Genomic DNA, 20850 nt, shown 5'->3' on the forward strand with positions numbered 1-20850 from the left:
TAAATTAAACAAAAAACGAGTAATTTCGAAAGAGAACAAACATGTTTTATATAAGAACAATCGAAAATGAATATTTACGAGTCATTCAGGATGAAAAAGTATTAAAAATTGCATTAGAGGGGCTAACTTGTAGGTATATTTTTAAATTTTTTTTTTAAATAAATAAATGCAGAACAAACAATTATTAACAGTGAACAATCATGAACAAATGATGAACAAACGAATTAATAGAGAATAAGTATAAAATAGGAAAAAAAAAATGTTTTGAGGGGCTAACTTCATTCACCTTTGTAATAATCTACAGTGAGTACCATAGATTATACACTTAGTAGGTGAGTACTGTTCAATAGAGGTCTGTGTACCTAGAGCAAAAGAAAAAATTGACAAAAAGGTCTATGGTCACATAAATGAGGTTTTAGTTTTACCTAGTTTTTTGCAAATTTTTTCTCGTGTGAATTAATGTTGATTAAACTGTTCTCAACTAATTAGCTCTCGTTAGGTCTTAATATTTTTAAATTATTTTTGGAAGAGACACTGATAGGATTTGCACAATGGCTAATGTGTCGTATCATATAGCACATCTTCTTGAGAAGGTAAGCCGGTTAATTTGTTAACTAGTTCAATGTTTTCATATCTAATAAGCTCGCATTCATTGAGGATTTTCTATTTATTTCGTAGATGACATCCAATGATAAAGACTTCAGGTTTATGGCCACTAATGATTTGATGACAGAGTTGCAAAAAGACAGTATCAAGCTCGACGATGATTCTGAAAGAAAGGTAGTAAAAATGCTTCTACGATTACTCGAAGACAAGAATGGTGAAGTTCAGAATTTAGCTGTGAAATGGTTCGTTTGATATGTCATAATTCCAAGCACAATAAATCTGAGTATCAATCCTGCATGTGATTTAACTCTCAATTTTTTAAGTTCTATTCAAACTACTTATGAAAAAGTATGGTAGAAGATAAAATTTCAATATTCGTTGTCGCAGATTTTTGTCATAGTTTTATGAAATTAGATAAGTTTCCTTTACAAAGTCGTCTAATAGTCTCAGTTGTTCTGTACTTTTATCGGTGTTAAATTTGTAAAACTACATAACTTTTTTTCAATTTAAACCAAATTCACTTAGGTATTTCAACTTTCTCATACAAAAAAAAAATATATGTTAATCTTTTGCTCTATTGCTGCATGAAAGAAGCACACACCAAAATATAGACTTTCCTGATGATAATATTGTTATAGTCATAATTTTATAATACTGTATACTGATATTAACAAACCAGTACCCTTGACAATAATTCACTTTCAGCCTCGGTCCTCTTGTAAACAAAGTAAAGGAGTATCAGGTGGAAGGTATAGTTGATACACTTTGTGCCAATATGCTTTCGGATACTGAGCAGCTAAGGGACATCAGCAGCATTGGATTAAAGACTGTAATTTCTGAACTCCCACTGGGTTCCAATACTCTTGCTGCCAATGTTTGTAAGAAAATAACTGGTAAATTGAGTAGTGCTATAGAAAAGGTACAGTATAGATGTTTAGATATTTCACTGGATTGTTCAATTTATTGCTATCTTCAAAAAATAAACATGTCATTATTCTTATTAATTTTTTCAGCAAGAAGATGTTTCAGTTCAACTTGAAGCACTTGATATTCTTGCTGATTTATTGAGCAGATTTGGTGGTTTATTGATATCATTTCATCCTATGCTGCTCAATTCACTGTTGCCGCAGCTTGCATCTCCCCGTCAGGTATACAAGTAACAATGAAAACACCTGTGATCCAATTATATATTATTATGTATCCAAAGTTTGTAGGCTAACTTTTGGTTGTCCCGATATTTCAAAGTTAAAGGAGCCTACAGGAGCAGCTGTTGCTACCTTCATTGTCCCATTTGGACTCTTGATTATTATGTTTCTTGGTGGTTGGTCATACATTTCGCGAACACTTTATTGTTTACTATCAACATATAAAATAATAATGGAAATATGTAATGTAATAAATATTAAAATAAAATGTTTCATGCTGATAATAATTATATAATGCAATAGCAAGTTAAAATTTTATTTAATCAAATTATAAAGGTTTTTTGTTTTGTGAGCTGTGGTCAACTCTTACCAAAAATGAAGATTTAAGGAAACCATAAATTTATTTGGAAAGACAAGTAATTAACTATCTTAACTACCTATCTTACCTAACTATCTTAATAGGTAATTTGTAGCTGTTATGGGTTAGGTACTTTGACTGTGTGTATTGTTAGCAGACATCTCAAATATACCAGTTTGAGCTATGGGTCAATTTAGGGACAGTATAAATTCAAACATTGAAGCTATGTCTTTTAGTGGGTGGCTGCATTCACATCCTAATATCTTTCAAACTCGTAATGACATAGAATTAGGTAGGTGGTGAGCTATCACCTAACGATATAGTCCATTACAAAAAAGTTATGAAATATACAGCAAAGTATGAATGTGTACATTGATCCAAAATTACGTAATATAATATTAAATAATTCCAGGCTGTTCGCAAGCGCACCATAGTTGCGTTGTCACATTTGGTCATGTCTTGCAATGCTTCGCTTTATAACAAGTTAATAGACCATCTACTGGAGGGTCTGAGCTCTTCAACTTCATCAAGTGTCAGCCGAACACACATACAGTGCATTGCTTCTATATGGTATGTTGTGAGTTAATTGACATTGTTGTTCATTCATATTTTAATTTTGCAGCATGTGTAGGATCTAGGCAAGAAAAATTATATTAATTAGACTAAATTCTCTTGAAATTTGTTTATTTTAGTCGTCAAGCTGGACACCGATTTGGTGAACAATTGTGGCGTGTGGCACCATCAGTTTTGGAATATTCAAAAGATACAGATGAAGAATTACGGGAACATTGCTTGCAGGCTCTTGAAGCATTTGTCCTCAAGTGTCCTAAAGAAGTCCAACCACATATACCTACGGTAAATAGACCTAATTGGATTTTTTTATTTTCATAGCATATATAGATGAACAAGCTCAGGGGTCAACCTTGTGTTGTCAGTTATTGGAGCTCATTTACGTCATGTACATGTACATTCGTACAAGAATGAAGCTTTGAGACAGGAGGTTTAAGTCTTAATTGCATGGGATAATAGTTGTCCCATCCTTCGAATCAGAATGTATTATTCTTTCGTTACTGTAACAAATTTAGAAAAACCTTTGAAAACCTTTACATTTTTACATTGTTGTAGGTTTTTTTCTCAAGGTGCCTCTGCTAGTGTAGGTTGATGGTTAATAATGCAAAATTGTTGTTGTAATTTAATTCTATCTATTCAAAGTAGTTCTAGATGCATGTTAGATAAAAGCAAAGCATATAAAGATAGATAAAACTTCAAGATCTAAACTGATAACTATTTTGTTTAAGATAATTGATCTATGCCTAAAGATGATAACATATGATCCAAATTACAACTATGAGGATGAAGAGGGAGTGTGTGATGATGATGAAGAAATGGAAGATGACACATACTCACCTGATGCGGATCCTGAATCTGACTCTGAAGAGTATTCGGATGATGATGACATGTCCTGGAAAGTATGTAATAGAAATAATGCAGTTATCACTACTTTATTTTAACAGTGTATACTAAATATGCAATTGTAATGTGTATTAAATTATTTATGGATGAACTCCATTGCTGACTATCATGATGGGGGATCTTTCAAAAGTGGGCCTAGCATGTTACAATTCATAGAACAATATGAGAAACAGATGCTTTTTGCAAATATACAAAATGTCCGAAGGTCTGAGGATAAGGGATTCTCCAGCGGCGACTATTCAAATTTTCACAACAGAATAGCATACAATCAAATAATAATAAAAAAATCCGATTTATTGTAAACATCATTCATTATTATCTTTTAATAGATTACAGTTCATCATCTGGCTTATTAGTTTAATTCAGTTTTCTTTTAGCTGTCTTTTATTTTGAACCTTCTATTTTGGCCTTGTCATGACTATCTATCTTATTTAGGCGTATATGTAAATAGTAACTTTCTCATTTTTTGATATTGTTTCAAGTGATTTTGATTTTGTACCTCATATTATTATGCGTTTGAGTGGTGTTTTCTTCCTTTTTCGTGAGTTGTAAATGTAATTAAAACTTCATTAATGGTTTAATCTCACTTTTCTTATTGTCATTATAAAATTTCCGTCGTTTCGAATACCTTACAATTTTTGTGGTTACAGACGAGATTAAATAGTAAAAATAGTTTTAATTATTACTTTAAGAGTAAAAGTTGAGGATTTTGTTCTTTTTGTTTATGATAACTTAATGACATATAGTACTTTCAACAAATGAGTGTACGTGACGGCATTCATTGCTTCATGCATAATAAGAAATAAAAATTAAGATTTATCTTTTCAGGTGAGACGTGCTGCAGCTAAATGTCTTGAATCTGTGATAGCTACGCGTCACGAGCTCTTAGCCGAGATGTACCATACAGTTTCGCCAGCTTTGATTGCTAGATTTAAAGGTAAATATATTATCTGATAGATGTATCGTCTATCTATAGACTAATAAAAAATGAGATCAAAGTCATCGTCTCAAGAATAAGATGTGCGGGGTAGCGATGCGACCACGCCGGCACTTACATCTCGCTGAGATTTACCAATTATCCTAATAAAATACGTACTTGATTTATGTTTGCAAATGACTACTTTTTTACCGGCAGTAGGACCTTTTGTGAGTCCGCGCGGGTAGGTATCACCACCCTGCATATTTCTGCCGTGAAGCAGTAATGCGTTTCGGTTTGAAGGTTGGGGCAGCCGTTGTAACTATACTTGAGACCTTAGAACTTACATCTCAAGGTGGATGGCGCATTTACGTTGTAGATGTCTGCGGGCTCCAGTAACCACTTAACACCAGGTGGGCTGTGAGCTCGTCCACCCATCTAGCAATTAAAAAAAAAAGACTCCCACGCAGATGGAATCTTATCTTATAAAAAAATCAAACCCGAAAAATTTAGAATTCGTGTAATTACTGGTTGTATGTAATTAAAAGGTAAAAATCTTAAATGTAATTTAATATCTTTTTACAAACAGAACGCGAGGAAAATGTGAAGTGTGATATATTGAGCGCCTACACAGCTTTACTGAGAGCAACTCGACCTCCACCAGCCTTACAACTCTCTGGGACCCCGGCTGATAACTCACCACAGGCTTTACTAATTCAAACGGTTTGTACTATTTGATCTTTGAGTTTTTTTTTTATCCTACCTAAGCTGAGCCTTGAGAGGCTATTTCAGCGTAACCTTAATTAGTAGGTGAGCTCACGGGGTTCAAATCTGACGACGTTGCTAACATGAACCCAAGCAAGAGCCGTGTTTCGCAGAATCTACCACCGGATCGGAAACGCGACCCACTGAGGAGATCCGGCGAGAAACTCAGTGGACTGTGTCTGTGGGTTAATTTACTCGTCGAGCCCTTCGTCGCAAGCGACGGGTTCGACGAGAACGATGACCGGTGCTTGTGGTACCTAAAAGCACCTTGAGAAATAGTGTTTGCTTTTAACACCTTTGTCTTGCATAAATAATCAACAGGACACTTCTGAGATTATTTAAATAAAGAGACCTATGCTCCCACGTTGCCTGTGGTCGGTGGAGCATAAATTGTGATATTTCATGTTGATCGTGTAAGTGAAGGCACGGCTGTAAGTGTACGCGTTTGTCCAGGTGAGCAGCATAGTGCGGGGCGCGCTACGTGTGATACGCGGGCGCAGCGTGAGGGCGCGCGGCTGCGCACTGTCGCTGCTACGGGAGCTGCTCGCTGCGGCGCCGGGTTGTTTGTACGACCACGTGGCGCGGGTGGTTCGCGCTCTCACACCAGCTCTCCTGTAAGTCTACTGTAGCCCTCTGTAGTGCGTATAGTGTAGGAGTGTGTCTAGAACAGGGGCTCCCAAAACCTATTTGGTCTTCTGCCTACTATGAGAATAAATTATTTTTTAGCGCCCCCATTTTTTCATCTACTTAAAAACCACTATAGCGAGAGCTCAGTCGGTGTCTAAGAGTCCTCTTAGTTGAAATTACACATCGCCCCCAAAGCCTCTACACAATGCCACGTTTTTTTTTCTGGGTCTCTTACCGCCTCCCTTTAGACCTGCAGCGCCGACAAGGGGGCGTTATCGCCCACTTTGGGAAACGCTGTTCTAGAAGTATCGTGAAGTGTTGATTATTTAATTTTATCAAATTACTTGTTTTTTTTTATTATTGCCCTTGTAGGCAGACGAGTATACGGCCCACCTGATAGTAAGTGGTTACCGTCGCCCATGACCTTCAGCAATGCCAGGAGTAGAGCCAAGTCGCTGCCTGTTTTTTTGTATCAATATAAGTTGACTATTTGAGTTGAGCTTTGCCTTCTCGAGCACTTTCGAAAAGTGTATTGAAGTATATAAAATCTTATCATTTTGCGGAGGATTATTGTTAACGATTATTAGAACGACTTAGGCAAAAAGTGGAGTATTCAACGGTTTACCTATTTTAAAGGATGGGGTGGTGACTGGGGTGGCCAAATCGTTCAGATCGCAAATTATTACTCACTGGCAATTCTCATATTAATTATAGTGCTTTTGCTACTTTTTAGATCTGATATTAATTTCATTAACGACTCTCAATATTGTATTTGAGATTTTTTCGAACATGGTAAGGATACATGGAAAGATTGTATTCATGTAGGGACAAGACCACAGCATCATCGATGAAGATCGAGACGTTAGTGTTCATTGGTTGCCTGGTGCGCGGGCAGGGCGCCGGTATGCGAGAGCACGCGGCGGCGCTACTACCGGCCGTGCTGGCCAGCGTGCACGACCCCTTCTACAAAGTTACTGCTGAGGCTCTTAGGGTGCTTCAGCTTCTGGTGAAGATTATGCGTCCTCTGGGTATGTGGCCTTCTGATTTTGTATTTTGTACTTTTGATTCTGTATTTGTTCTAACACCTCAATTAACATTCAAATTGTGCTATTCATTGTACTAATGGTCGGGCAATGAACAAAATTCGACCATAACTACTTATACATAACATTTATTTTATATATTGCATCTCCTTTATATTTAAATATGTATTGGAAAAAAATATAATATAATTTCACCATTGTATTGATCATACTAAAGCTAGTCAATAGCTAAATACAAAAACAAAAGAAAAAAAAGATAATTAGTCAATAAAAAGAGAAAAGTTTATTCGCTTTATTGTTATTACGTACGTTTATTTGCTTAATAATTAAATATTAAAAAAAATGAATATTAATTTATTACAAAAAAAAAACTATTGTTTTTTTTTTATTGCCCTTGTAGGCAGTCGAGCATACGGCCCACCTGATGGTGAGTGGTTACCGTCGCCCATGGACTTCAGCAATGCCAGGGGCAGAGACAAGCCGCTGCCTACGAAGTTTCTGATTCAGATTCAGATTCTCATTTTATAATTATTTCATTAATCAATGTATCTACAAATAAATAATGTTCTGTGTTTTGTACAAAAGACAATGTAGAAGGCGCCGATGGTGAAGTAGAAGTTGCAGTTGAGCCTCCTCCGGAAGAGTTGAAACAGTTTATACCTGCAATGTACGAGTGCAATCTAGTGAGGCTGCGGGCCACAGATATGGACCAGGAAGTAAAAGAACGAGCTATAGCTGCTTGCGGACAGCTCTTGTGTCATTTTGGAGATTATTTACAGGTTTGTACATTGGTTAAATTCACTACTACCGATACCCTTGTTATTTCTGTGTTTAAGTTTTAACATTAGAATAATTCAAGACTAATATTAAATTAAATTGAAATAATTGTATAAAATGTTTTGCAGAACGAGCTCCCTGTGTGTCTTCCAATATTTTTAGAGCGACTTCGAAACGAAATAACTCGCCTCACTACCGTTAAAGCTTTGACAAAAGTAGCATCGTCACCGTTGAGGATCGATCTCACTCCTATTTTGGTAAGTCAACGTACATTTAATAGTCTATGGTAATTTTTCAATTTAAATATTGTATTAATGAATATTCCTTTTTTAGTCTGATGCTGTACCTATTCTCGGGTCATTCTTAAGAAAAAATCAAAGAGCATTGAAATTGTCAACACTGGTCCTTCTAGACACTCTGGTACAGAATTATAGTCATGCCATCAGCATTGAACTTTTGAGCAAGGTGAGTTTGGAATATATTTTGTATCAATTCTCAGCAGAAAATTTAATAGTAATTTTTTTTATTGCCCTTGTGATGGTGAGTGGTTACCGTCCCCATGGACTTCAGCAATACCAGGGGCAGAGCCGAGCCACTGCCTACCGCAAATAAGGTTGCGACAGGAATGCCAGAACTGTGTGTTGTTTGTGCAGGTGCTGATGGAGGTGCCGGCCTTGGTGTGCGAGCAGGACCTGCACTGCGCGCAGACGGCTCTGGCGCTGGTGCGGTCCGCCTGCCTGCGCTGTCCCGCCGCCCTCACAGCGGACGCGCGTTACGCCCTCACCCCCAAAATACTCGCGCTCGCCAAGTCGCCGCTACTCCAAGGTGCTGCTACACTACGTCCCACTAACATTCTATTTAGTGCCGTACCTATGTATGCGTAAGCCGCGCCAATAAATAAATGAATCGAAAATGGCGTCTATGTGCCTGCACTGAAAGATGGTAAGGTAACAAATTAACGGCCGTCTGGTGTAGTGGTAAGTGACATGGTCACTACACAAGGGGGTCGCGGGTTCGAATCCCGCCAAGGGAAGATATTTGTATGTTAAATATAAATGTCTTTTCCAGGGTTATGGATGTCTATTAAATATATGTATGTGTATAATAAAAATCTTACATTTATATCCTTTATCTGGTACCTGTAACACAAGTTCTTTACGAACTTATCACGGGACCAGTTAACGTGGCGTGATTGTTAGTAAATATTTATTTATTTATTTATATACAATATCTATATACAACAAATAAAAAGAAAAATAGAAAGAGAAAGTTGTTTGTTGTAAAAAAATATAAAAAAACAAAAATGAGAATGTGCTTTACTTTACTTTGGTGCCCTGGCAGAGGGGGAGGTGTAAAATAAATAACAAAATAACCACGAAATAACGAACAAATGCAACAAATAACAACAGAATTTGAGAGATGTTGTCTCTGAGCATGTCTGAGAATAAAATCAGAACTGATATTTTTTTGCATGCAGTACGCGCCGTGTGCGACTAAAGACAGCAATAGTTTAGAGCGAGAGCGCATGATCGCCGCCGCCATTTTAGATTCGTTTCTTTATTGGCGCGGCTTATATAGGACAGACACATCGATCTCAAACGACGTCTTAAGCGTCACCGCCCAGCACGAGACATACACTTCGGTTTCATAGCAGATGTTACATATGAAAGAGAATTGAAATTGATTGAAAAAGCGAATTGACATATGAAAGAGATGTTCCGTATTTCATGAAATGTTATTTTTCAAACGATTCTAGACTAATCAACTTGGATGCGACCATTTACGACAAAATATTTGTTCTCCTACCTACGCCAAAAGTTCGGTTTTCATCCCGCTGTACAAGGAAGAAAGTGTAACTTTTCCTCCCGCTGTACAAGGAAGAAAGTGTAACTTTTTCTCCCTGGGTACAAGTGCGCATGTGCGTTAGTGTCTACGTCTGCTCTCACGCACCAAAAATTCTCCGGCATTGTTGTGCTCGGATAATTTGCAATATTGTGTTTAGTGAAAAAGTGAAATAAACAAAACTTAATAAAATTTAATAGTGAACTATTAAACAAAGATGAGTTCATCAGACAGTTCTTATTCAATTAGTAGTAGTTTATTTAAAAATAAAAAAATAGTTAAATTGTTTTTTTATGAGTATGAAAAAAGTAGGACATCTCATACTACTCATACTACTCATACTACTTTTCTCCCTTGGTGCACAATGTACTATAACAATAACCTAAATGTAATGTAACAATAAGGTTATAAGGACTATAATCCAGTTCATAAAATGAATTAAAAATAGGGACATTAAATTGGTACAGGCGGCGCTCTCAAAGCAATGTTGGGCGTCCTGAGTGCGCTGGTGTCGGCCGACGTGGCGGGCTGTTCGCGCCGCGAGCTGCTTGCCTTGTTGGTGATGCCCGTGCGTCGCTTGCAAGAGCACAACGCTACCGCACACCATATCAAACAGGTAATTTACACACTTACTAGTTAGCGGTCCCGCAGTAGTCGAAATTCGACTAAAATTATTGAAATTATAAGTTTGAACATTATTATGGTTCTATTGTCAAATATTATTTATTATACTTATATAATAAAATCACAGATTTCGCCAAAACTAAACAATACATAAATAATAATAAAGACACGGTATTCATCTTTTTTTTAAGGGATATTATGATCTGGTATCTGAGACCTTTAAGCCATGTCTTATTTTAATTTATGTTCATATTTTTATGAAAAATGATATTATGGAGTGAAATGAAATGAAGATGATTAATTTGAGACATTAACCAGCTGGGATGAAATGAAATGAGATGATATGGGATGAAATATAATCTCAGTAAAATGGTGGTCATTTACTAAGATTTTTTCAGTGGATTTTTTGGAGGATCCCGAGAAGTTACGTCCAGCGGCTTTGTTTCATTTTCCCACATTTGTGCACTTTCACAGATATTAAACAGTTAATAAACCACCATTATTACACATTTAAACCTGAAGAAACACTAAATAGACAAAATAAAACAAATCACACAACTTCACTCCTCGCGTTCCCGCCAAAAAGTTCCGGTATTCATCTATTCTCAATTTGACCACAGAGTTTAAACACTAACAAAAGTTTGACAATTGACAATAAAGAGTATATTTATATATATGTGTTGTGTCAAATACATGGTAGTGTGTGTAATGTTTTCTTTATTGATTTAATGTATCTTTTATGCATTATTTTAAAAAAGTATTAGCATTGTGCACTTCTTCTCTATATTCTTTCTCTATAAGTGTGGAAAATTCCATACTCCGACCGCGCAATTTTCGTAAAAAGTTATTATATATATAAGTACATGTTATTTACCCTTTGTTTATTGGTTGGAGATACGCCGGGGAAGGTCCTAACATGGTCACTCATCTCTGCTACAACCTAACACAAAGAGTTAATACAAGAAGTAATGTGCGCAGGCGTTCCATTCGTTGTCGAAATGCGTGGCGGCCGTGGTGGTGGAGGGGGGGCCGGAAGCGGGCGAGGCGGTGCGAGGCTTCCTGCGCGACGCCGCACACCCGCCCTCCGACGCGCACCACATGTTCTCGCTGCTCGCGCTCGCTGAGATCGGACGACATCTGTGAGTCCACTCTTTCTATTCACTTCCACCAGCCTGGCGTAAACACATGCAACTTCAACAGAGATTTTGAATTTTCGAATGTGGCGGAAATTGAAAAGTATTTTTTTTTATTTTATTTTTATTGCATAGATGGGTGGACGAGCTCACAGCCCACATGGTGTTGTGGCTACTGGAGCCCATAGACATCCATAACCCAAATGCCGCCACCCACCTTGAGATATGAGTTCTAAGGTCTCAGTATAGTTACAACGGCCGCCCCACCCTTCAAACCGAAACGCATTACTGCTTCACGGCAGAAATAGACAGGGTGGTGGTATCTACCCGTGCGGACTCACAAGATGTCCTACCACTAGTAAAGTTGAGACGGTTGCTGAAGTCGAGAATTTTCTTATCTCTATCCTGAGGTTTGAAATCAACTGTTATCGTTCTCACAGCGTTCTGTTGTTAAGGTGTCATGATACTCGTAATATGATGAAACTACAGGACTTATCTGACAATAATTTAAATTTTACTTTTAATGCATGAATATCTATTAGATTTTACTAAAATTACATCTATAGTCACATTGCTGGTCTTTTAATTTTCTTTTTGGTGATCGTACCGTTTTGAAATTATAACTGGTACAGAACAGTCACTAGTTGCTTGTAAAATGACACAGCATGATCCAGTTTGTATTTGTGTACCAATTCAAATGTATATAGCGTCGTCGCTAGCCTTTCATACCACACACTATTATTATCTCAGGAAATATCTTTTAAATGGCAACCCTATTATGTACTAGAAGTAACATTTTTACTTATAACAATTTTTTTATTTGTTATTAGAATAGGTAATTAAGAGGTAGGTTTGATTGGTCTTTAGAATATAGTTTCGTTAGAATAGGTACTTAAGAGTAAAACTGAAGCTATAACTATATTTATCCGCAGAGATTTGAGCTCGGTTCCGAATTTGAAGGAAGTGCTGCTCAATTCTTTTACGCCGTCTTCGGAAGAAGTGAAGTCCGCTGCTAGTTACGCCCTCGGCTCCGTTGCAGTGGGTAACCTTCCAGAATTCTTGCCCTTCATCCTGGGGGAGATCGAGGCTCAGCCCAAACGCCAGTACCTCCTGCTTCATTCGCTAAGAGAGGTAAATAACTTTTATAAACCACTAGGTTTCGATTACAAAAAAATCTAGGCATTAATTTAAATTATTGTGGAAATGGAATTGTATAGCTACAAAATAGTTTTTAGGAAATGATGTATGTGTTTAAATAATTTATCGCCTGATTTGTGAATGACTTGGAAATATGAACAATAGTTGGGTTTGGTTGTAGAATAAAATCGCAATATGTATTTTTATTTTCATTGCTTTCAAGAATGTGTACAATGCTAGTAGTATATAACAATATGTTTAATTTAATTTATGGATAAAATACTGTAATAAAAATATTCTCAATATAATTGTAAGTTTTTGTAGTTTACTCAATTGTAAGTTTACTCAATTGTAAGTTTTTTTTTTGTACAGAAAGCTAATTATTAATTTTAAGATATTCTAAGGACAACAGATTGTTAAATTTTAATAATCTTTCAGATCATCTCATCAGAGTCATGTACTCCGGAAGGCGTGGAAGCTTTACGACCCTTTATACCACAGATTTGGGTACAATTATCTAAACATTGTCAGTGTGCTGAAGAAGGATCTCGGAATGTAGTAAGTTTGATTTTCTAAAATCAACTATCTTTTTATCCGTCTTGTCATAAGCTGTGTTAATAAATTATGAATGATTTTCAGGTAGCTGAATGCTTGGGTAAATTGTGTCTCCTTGAACCAGAGGAATTGTTGCCACATCTAAAAGAGTTCTTAAAGTCACCAGAGCCTTTGACTAGAACGACTGCCGTTACTGCTGTTAAGTTTACTATATCTGATCAGGTTTGTATATTATAAATAGTTTTAACCAGAGAATAAAATTTTAGGACCTTGAGAAATGAAAATTGTGACTTGCTCTTAAGTCTAATAGTGTCTCTTCCAATAGAAAATTAAGAATGTTTTTCTGCTATAATAGGCAAAATTAACGTTTACAACACGTTAAACCAGCAATTAAGCAGAAGTATTAATTTAATGAGTAATTTATATTTCGGTTAAATTATGTAACATATGATTGTGGATGCGTACCACATGAGTGCGTGCGTTAACCCTCAGTTCGCGAATTATGGAGAACAACTGTCGTGGCCATAATATTCAAAGGTTCCACATGACCACGACTGCTATGCCAAGATTAACCGACTATGATAATGACGATGGTTGTACGTGTAAGAGCCCGTTCACACCGTTTCACTGGTCCGTTTTGTCGGATACGTTTTTTTTCATCGATGGAGCTGGAGCTGTATGAGTGACTTCACATATGGTACAGTATTCAGTATACAGTAAATAAAAACTATCCGGTAAATTATGATATTCCGTTTTGTCATCGAATACTGGATGAACGGTAATACGTATCCGTCATGTTTCCGTACAATTTTACCGGATAGAAACTGTGCGGGGGTGAGGGGGCCGGCGGGCGGTGCAGCTAGACAAAGAAGTTTCATCCTGGTAGAATAGCGGCGGTATGCTACGAATTTTCTTGTGGACATCGTATCCAGTAATGACGGATACGTTGAACGTTATACGGTGCCTATGTGTGAACAAAGCATAATTTTTTGTCGTATCCGTTAAAACGGGTACCGTATACACGGAGACCATGTGTGAACGGGCTGTAAGTGCGTATGAGGGGTCCGAGGACTTTTTGGCGGGATCGCGAGAGTGAAGTTTTGTGTTTTGTTTTATTTTGTCTATTAAGTGTTTCTTCGGGTTTAAATGTGTAATAACGGTGGCTTATTAACTGTTTAATATCTGTGAAAGTGCACAAATGTGGGAAAATGAAACAAAGCCGCTGGACGTAACTTCTCGGGATCCTCCAAAAAGTCCACTGAAAAAATATCAGTAAATGACCACCATCTTACTGGGATTATATTTCATCCCATATCATCTCATCTCATTTCATTTAATTTCATCCCAGTTGATTAATGTCTCAAATTAATCACCTTCGTTTCATTTCACTCCATGTTATAATTTTTCATAAAAATAAGAATATAAATTAAAATAAGACATGACTTAAAGGTCTTAGTTACCAGGTCATAAAATACCTTTAAAAAAATGAGGGGTTCGACGGTGTCCGCAGCCGCAAGCCATAGACGGGTTGCTGCGCGGCTGCATGTGCGAGCTGCTGGTGCCGCTCCGGGACGCGGAGCTGGGCGTGCGGCGCGTGGCGCTCGTCGCCTTCAACTCGGCCGCGCACAACAAGCCCTCGCTCGTCCGCGACCTGCTGCCGCAAGTGCTGCCCACCATCTACGCTGAAACCAAAGTCAAGGTATCTCTACGCTCATAACATCATCTAACCTTTTACAGGCAAATTTAAATTGACGATTACACTTCATATCTCCATATCTCAGTCCAATATCAGTGACAACACTATAACGTGACAATCTTCTTTTTCTGCACCTTATCCCACTAGGTGGGGTCGGCACATTTCATTTCACTTCCATTCTCTTCTATCAGCCGTAATCTCAACACTCACTCCTCTCTCTTTCTCTCCCTCTCTCTCTCCCTCCCTCTCTCTCTCTCTCTCCCTCTCTCTCTCCCTCCCTCTCTCTCTCTCTCTCTCTCCCTGTCTCTCTCCCTCCCTCTCTCTCTCTCTCTCTCCCTCTCTCTCCCCCTCTCTCCCCCCTCTCTCCCTCTCTCTCCCCCCCCCTCTCTCTCTCTCTCTCATATCGTCATTCACGCCTCTTACCTTTACCTCTATAACGTGACAATAACAAACACAAATTATCTTGTACTGATTTAATTGTTTCTTTAATTTTACTGGAGGCTGAGGAGCCTACGTCACAATAAACTGCTACTTCTACAAGTAGCCTAATAAATCGTTAATACTATTCACAGAAAGAACTGATTCGTGAAGTGGAGATGGGTCCGTTCAAGCACTCGGTGGACGACGGTCTCGATCTCCGTAAGGCGGCCTTCGAGTGCATGTACACGTTGCTGGGCACGTGCCTGGACCGCCTCGACGTGTTCGAGTTCCTGCGCCACGTGGAGGACGGACTCCGCGACCACTACGACATCAAGATGCTGACGTACCTCATGTGTGCTCGTCTGGCGCAGCTGTGTCCGGCCGTCGTGCTGCAGAGTGAGTACAACTGAATATGCAATTTCGAAAAGGGCACATGTCGCATATTTTGTCAAATACGTTTTTTCATATACATGTAGTTTTGAGGCATACCTACACCCGTATTATAATAATTTCAGTAATTTTCAATTGCTAATTAACACTAAAATATATCTCAAAAGTTAATATTTTAAATTTTACACTGCTTTAGAAAATAATCAGATTTTTTCATTTCCTGTACATTTTACATTTTCAGAGATGTGCCCTTTTCGAAATTGCATATTCAACTGTACTAAATGAGGCCACTGGGCTTTATAACTATTGTTGCCTAACCGGTCCAAAAAAGAAACAAATATAGAATTGGCTCAAGATACACGCGGTTACATGCAGTGGTTATCGAAGCCCGAAGTTCGTATCTAGCGATCCACCGGTGTTCGAATTACGCTAGCAGATACCAATTTGTCTAACGAAATACGTAATTAACAAACGTTCACGATTGACTTCCACGGTGAAGGAATAACATCGTGTAGTAAAAATCTACAGGACCTCTTGTGAGTCCGCACTGGTAGGTAACACCACCTTGCCTATTTCTGCCGTGAAGCAGTAATGCGTTTCGGTTTGAAGGATGAGGCAGCCGTTGTAACTATACTGAGACCTTAGAACTCATCTCAAGGTGGGTGGCGGCATTTACGTTGTAGATGTCTATGGGCTTTGGTAACCACTTAAGGTGGGCTGTGAGCTCGTCCACCGATCTAAGTACCTAATAAAAAAAAAGTTTATGGTTTAGGTTATTAACGATTGTTCTTTGATCTTAGGGTTAGAAAGTCTAGTGGAGCCGTTGAGAGCGACGTGTACAATGAAAGTCAAAGCTAATTCCGTGAAACAAGAATATGAGAAACAAGATGAATTGAAACGGTCCGCCCTCCGCGCTACCGCTGCCTTGATGCAGATTCCAGAAGCAGGTAAAATTAAGACTTATCTTGATCACTATTGTTCAATACTACTATTTGTTAAATTTTAAAGTAATAAACACAATTTTATTTCGTGGGCTCGTAATGGCGCTTCTCGTGTTTCCTGGAGAATGTATTTCGCGTAGCAACAAATGTTGTTATGTATGTAATGCTGTCTTCTGTTTTGAAAGCGATTTCAAAACACTATATAAATTCCATTGGTCAAAAGGAAACCGGGTCATTTATGAAGGCACTGTATTCATATGACTGTTATGAGAAACGCTCATTTAAATGCAAAATATACTTGTACATAATATATAAAGCTAAGTCAACTGAATCTGTTGATCGACGAGCAAACAAGTAAAAAAGGAAGTCATTTTAAACTCGATTGTAAATAAAAAATTTTAGATAAAAATCCACATCTTATGGACTTCGTGACTCAAATTCGATCACTGCCCGAGCTTCAGCCGATCTTCGAGTCTATCCTGAAGGATTCGAGCGGGGCGGCCGGCCTGGACTCGAACCTCATGGACCAAAGCTAGCCAAGCACCTCACAAACGTCTCTCCGGGACTCACCGCAGTCCTGCCAGGCCAACGTGAACTTAATGGAGAAATTACGTGATATTCAGTTGGAATGACTACACTTAAAAATCATAAAAATCGAAATGTGTTTTAAACTAACATGAACAGTGCAATAATATTTTGCTTCTCTCAAAGTGCTGGTAAGATTATTACGGTGTTTTCAAATTTTGCATTTATGCATCGAAGTTTTTAGGTAAATATGTATTTGTTTTATCGTGTTTTCTTTTAAACGTGCACGAGTATGAATAAATTGTAATAGATATTTTTTTTTGTAAGCATATAAATAAGTTGTAAAATTATCGAGTGTAATAACTAAGAAATGTAGTTTAATTCAACAGATTTATTACGAAATTACAAGAAAATATCTTAAACACTGCTATGTTTCAAAGAGAACTTATGATAGTACAACATAATCTCAATGCTCATTAAACTTAGGGACTAAAGACTCCGGGAATAAGACGTCACTTCACATTACACTGTGACGCAGTGGGCGGCCAATTTGTATAACTATCGAAACTGCGCTATCGATTCGAGTCGATAACTTACATCGTCTGAAAATTATATTCGAATGATTGCTAAATACTTAATCGATACCACTCGATGTTTGGTGACGTAATGTTGGAAGAGATCTTGTTGACAAGTAAATGATTGTGTTATATATTTTGTTTGTATTATTTTACTATATTCGTAATCTTCAAGTAAGACTATAGTGCTTTCTGTTTATGTAATTTATATCATTAAAAAAAATTATGTTGATAAGCGAACCTAAGAGAGGTAGATAGATATATTAAGTACCCAATTTCCATCGGCTCTACTGGATATGAATATGTGAATACGTATTTATTATAACATTATTATCTGCAACACGCAAAGGTACTTGAAAAGGTTTTCTTTGCGAATAACGACTATAATGTATATCGATAGTCATACAAATTCTGATATGTGTGATATTACATGCTATGTGGAAGATACTTAGGAATTAAAAATACATTGCAATCAACACAATAATATTGAGTGTCCGTTATTTTCCTTTTCTTTTCGTCGCCGGAGTGGCACTCGATGATCGCGTACTTGAGAATTCGTTCTGAAAAAACGACATTACATTATTTATACTAATCAATACGTTTGATTCAAATTTGGGGGTAGTTTTCGAAATATTTAGTATTTAAATAAAGGGACTTTTTGGCGGGAACGCGAGGAGTGAAGTTCTGTGATCTGTTTTCTTTTGTCTATTTAGTGTTTGTTCGGGATTAAATGTGTAATAACGGTGGTTTATTGTAACTGTTTAGTATCTGTGAAAGTGCACAAATGTGGGAAATGAAACAAAGCCGCCGGACGTAACTTCTCAGGATCCTCCAAAAAGTCTACTGAAAAAATATTAGTAAATGACCACCATCTTACTGGGATTATATTTCATCCCATATCATCTCATCTCATTTCATTTCATTTAATTTCATTTCACTCCATATTATCATTTTTCATAAAATTAAGAATGTAAATTAAATTAAGCCATGACCCTAAACGTCTTAGTTACCAAGTCATAAAATCCTTTTAAAAAAATAATTAATAAATTGAAAGATTTTAATTCTGAAGTACAATGCCGTACCGGTTTGGCGGGTGAGGTTCGCGTCAGCGTTGTAGTACTCGTATTGCGTAGCATGGTACGTGAGGCGCTCGTAGTGCTTCCCATTGCGCTTGCTGGTCTTTCGGGACTTAGTTCTTTACTGTAAACGAACATTTATTATTAAAATGCTATTTATTTTAAACTTATTGTACACTAACGACTATAATTTCGGGGACTATAATATATTATTGATTTTATTTAATTTTCTTTTATACAAAGCTGAACCTGAGAAAATTATGTACATATTTCCATACAAATTTTCATTACCTATTTCCTATTGGTATTTTACACTCTTCAGGGTAAAACTTTTACAAACTTTAAATGTCATATTTATTAATATTGAATCCACAGCCTAAAAAATAGGGTTTTCAGGATTTAGCTCTAAAAATGACGATACTTCCATACAACTTTTCAATCACCCCTTTCAACACTTTACAACGATTTTTTCGCATTAAAAAGTATTTTTTTTAATTTTTTTATTGCCCTTGTAGGCAGACGAGCATACGGCCCACCTGATGGTGAGTGGTTACCGTCGCACATGGACTTCAGCAATGCCAGGGGCAGAGCCAAGCCGCTGCCTACCGTTCCAAGCCGCTGCCTACCGTTAAGTAGCTTTTAGTCTTTTCTCAGGCTCTAGACTATCTGTGTACCGAATTTCATTTAAATCTATTCAGTATTATTGGCGTGAAAGCGCGTACTTTCGCATTTATAATATTAGTATGGATATTGATCCATAAATACAAACGAACCTGTTGCCGCGAGAAACCTGTTTCCTGCTGAACATATCTGAGAGTCGTCCACGTAAGTCGCGTTTGCTTCCAGCTGTGCTCATGTCGGAATCGGAGCCCTGATAAAGTTTAATAAGAATTAATATTTTAGAAATTAATAGAATATTAATCTTGACGGTCACGATGGAATATAATATTTATTTACCTGCGATACGGTACCGATAGGTCTGAAATCGACAATTTCGGGATCGGCTTGGTCATCGATGGATCGCGATTTAGTCAGTTTCTTCAATTTTCCAAAGATGCTTTTCTTCTTCTTTTTGTCGTTGGGTAAGACGTCACTCTGAGCCGACCCGCCGGACAATCGACTGAAAAGAGTTAAAACTTTCTTTGTTTTCTTAGTTTTCTGGAACAGTTCTCCCTTGCTTTACCGTTCCATATTTGGATGACAGAGCTCACGATCCGTCTGGTGTTAAGTGGTGCCCCGTAGATTACCACACCGAATGCCGCTAGCTACCTCAGCCTTCCACCTCAACTTTTTTCCTACCTAAGCTGATAGAGAGGCTATTTCTGCGTAACCTTAACTAGTAGGTGAGCTCATGGGGCTCAAACCGGAGTGTTGCTAACACTGAGAGTGCTTCGCAGAATCTACCACCGGATCGGAAACGTGACCCACTGAGAAGATCCGGCGAGAAACTCAGTGGGTTGTGTCTATGGGCTAATTCGCTCGTCGAGCCCTTCGTCGCAAGCGACGGGTTCGAAGAGGACGGTGACCGGTGCTTGTGGTACCTAAAAGCACCGTTAACGGGTCGGGAGGATCCGTAATGACGTGTTTTGGGCGACGTCGACTGTTTACCATTCGGTCTACAGGATCGGGTCCTCAATTATAATGTACGTCTCTCTCACTGTTCCCTACGAAACGCATGACTCCTTCCCGGCAGAAATAGGGAGGATGGGGGGGGGGATTCATCGGATTCGTTACACATCTTCCAAGCCAGTTCGTCAATTAAATGTTGAAGTATTAATATAATACATATTTAAAATAACATAATTTTTTTTTATAAAATGTATGTAAATATAGGTCTTAGTAATATTTTCAATGAAATTAATTTTACTGACCTGTCGAGACTGGTATCCCGAGGCATAGTGAAGTGACGATGATCATTGTCTCCTTCCAGTGATTGCAACGACGACACACTACTCTCATCAACAGACTTCCATATCGAGCTCTGGAACAAACATGTGGAATTAAAGAATTTAAAGGCAACTTAACCTAATAGGTGTATGGCTCTAATAAAGAATTAAAAAAAAGAATTTAATACATTTTCAGTTCTAATTTCTGACTTTCTGGCTGGTAGCTCTAATTATCTAGGGTTGTGTCTATCTTATTGTCTGACTATAACCTAATAGAATATTATGTTAGAAAGAGACCAATAACTATATTTGTTACAACAACAACTAAGTATATTATTTC

General features: G+C 37.6%; 2 protein-coding genes across 5 annotated transcripts in view; one reads left to right on the top strand and one right to left on the bottom strand.

Moving 5' to 3' along the window:
• The first annotated feature begins 321 nt into the window (after positions 1-321).
• Positions 322-17684, top strand: Cand1 (Cullin-associated and neddylation-dissociated 1). Its single transcript, XM_089727631.1, has 24 exons — positions 322-593; positions 679-848; positions 1312-1525; positions 1620-1754; positions 2522-2679; positions 2802-2964; positions 3408-3578; positions 4411-4519; positions 5088-5221; positions 5717-5877; positions 6716-6918; positions 7519-7712; positions 7839-7967; positions 8044-8175; positions 8364-8535; positions 10020-10168; positions 11155-11315; positions 12242-12440; positions 12885-13004; positions 13086-13223; positions 14512-14700; positions 15270-15513; positions 16308-16454; positions 16851-17684. Exons 1-24 carry the CDS (start codon positions 552-554, stop codon positions 16982-16984), a joined length of 3768 nt encoding a protein of 1255 aa, XP_089583757.1. The 5' UTR covers positions 322-551; the 3' UTR covers positions 16985-17684.
• Positions 17350-20850, bottom strand: part of LOC114246676 (uncharacterized) — a 31828-nt gene continuing 28327 nt past the window's right edge. For all 4 annotated transcript variants that reach the window (XM_089727630.1, XM_028179339.2, XM_089727629.1 and 1 more), the window contains 5 exons: positions 20496-20605; positions 19582-19744; positions 19398-19495; positions 18631-18748; positions 17350-18108 (listed from right to left, as the gene is read on the bottom strand). In XM_089727630.1, coding sequence (XP_089583756.1) covers positions 18046-18108; positions 18631-18748; positions 19398-19495; positions 19582-19744; positions 20496-20605 — 552 coding nt within the window. In that variant the 3' untranslated portion in view covers positions 17350-18045. The remainder of the gene's footprint in view (positions 18109-18630; positions 18749-19397; positions 19496-19581; positions 19745-20495; positions 20606-20850) is intronic.

This window comes from Bombyx mandarina, chromosome 05 (assembly GCF_030267445.1).
Source record: "Bombyx mandarina strain Sakado chromosome 05, ASM3026744v2".
In the NCBI taxonomy this organism is placed as follows: Eukaryota; Metazoa; Arthropoda; class Insecta; order Lepidoptera; family Bombycidae; genus Bombyx; species Bombyx mandarina.

Excerpts from the sequence above, each read along its gene's own strand:
- Cand1 (XM_089727631.1), top strand. The coding sequence starts at position 552 with ATGGCTAATGTGTCGTATCATATAGCACATCTTCTTGAGAAG. Across the intron at positions 6,919-7,518 it reads GAAGATTATGCGTCCTCTGG|ACAATGTAGAAGGCGCCGAT; the intron begins GTATGTGGCCTT and ends TTTGTACAAAAG. Across the intron at positions 7,713-7,838 it reads ATTTTGGAGATTATTTACAG|AACGAGCTCCCTGTGTGTCT; the intron begins GTTTGTACATTG and ends AATGTTTTGCAG.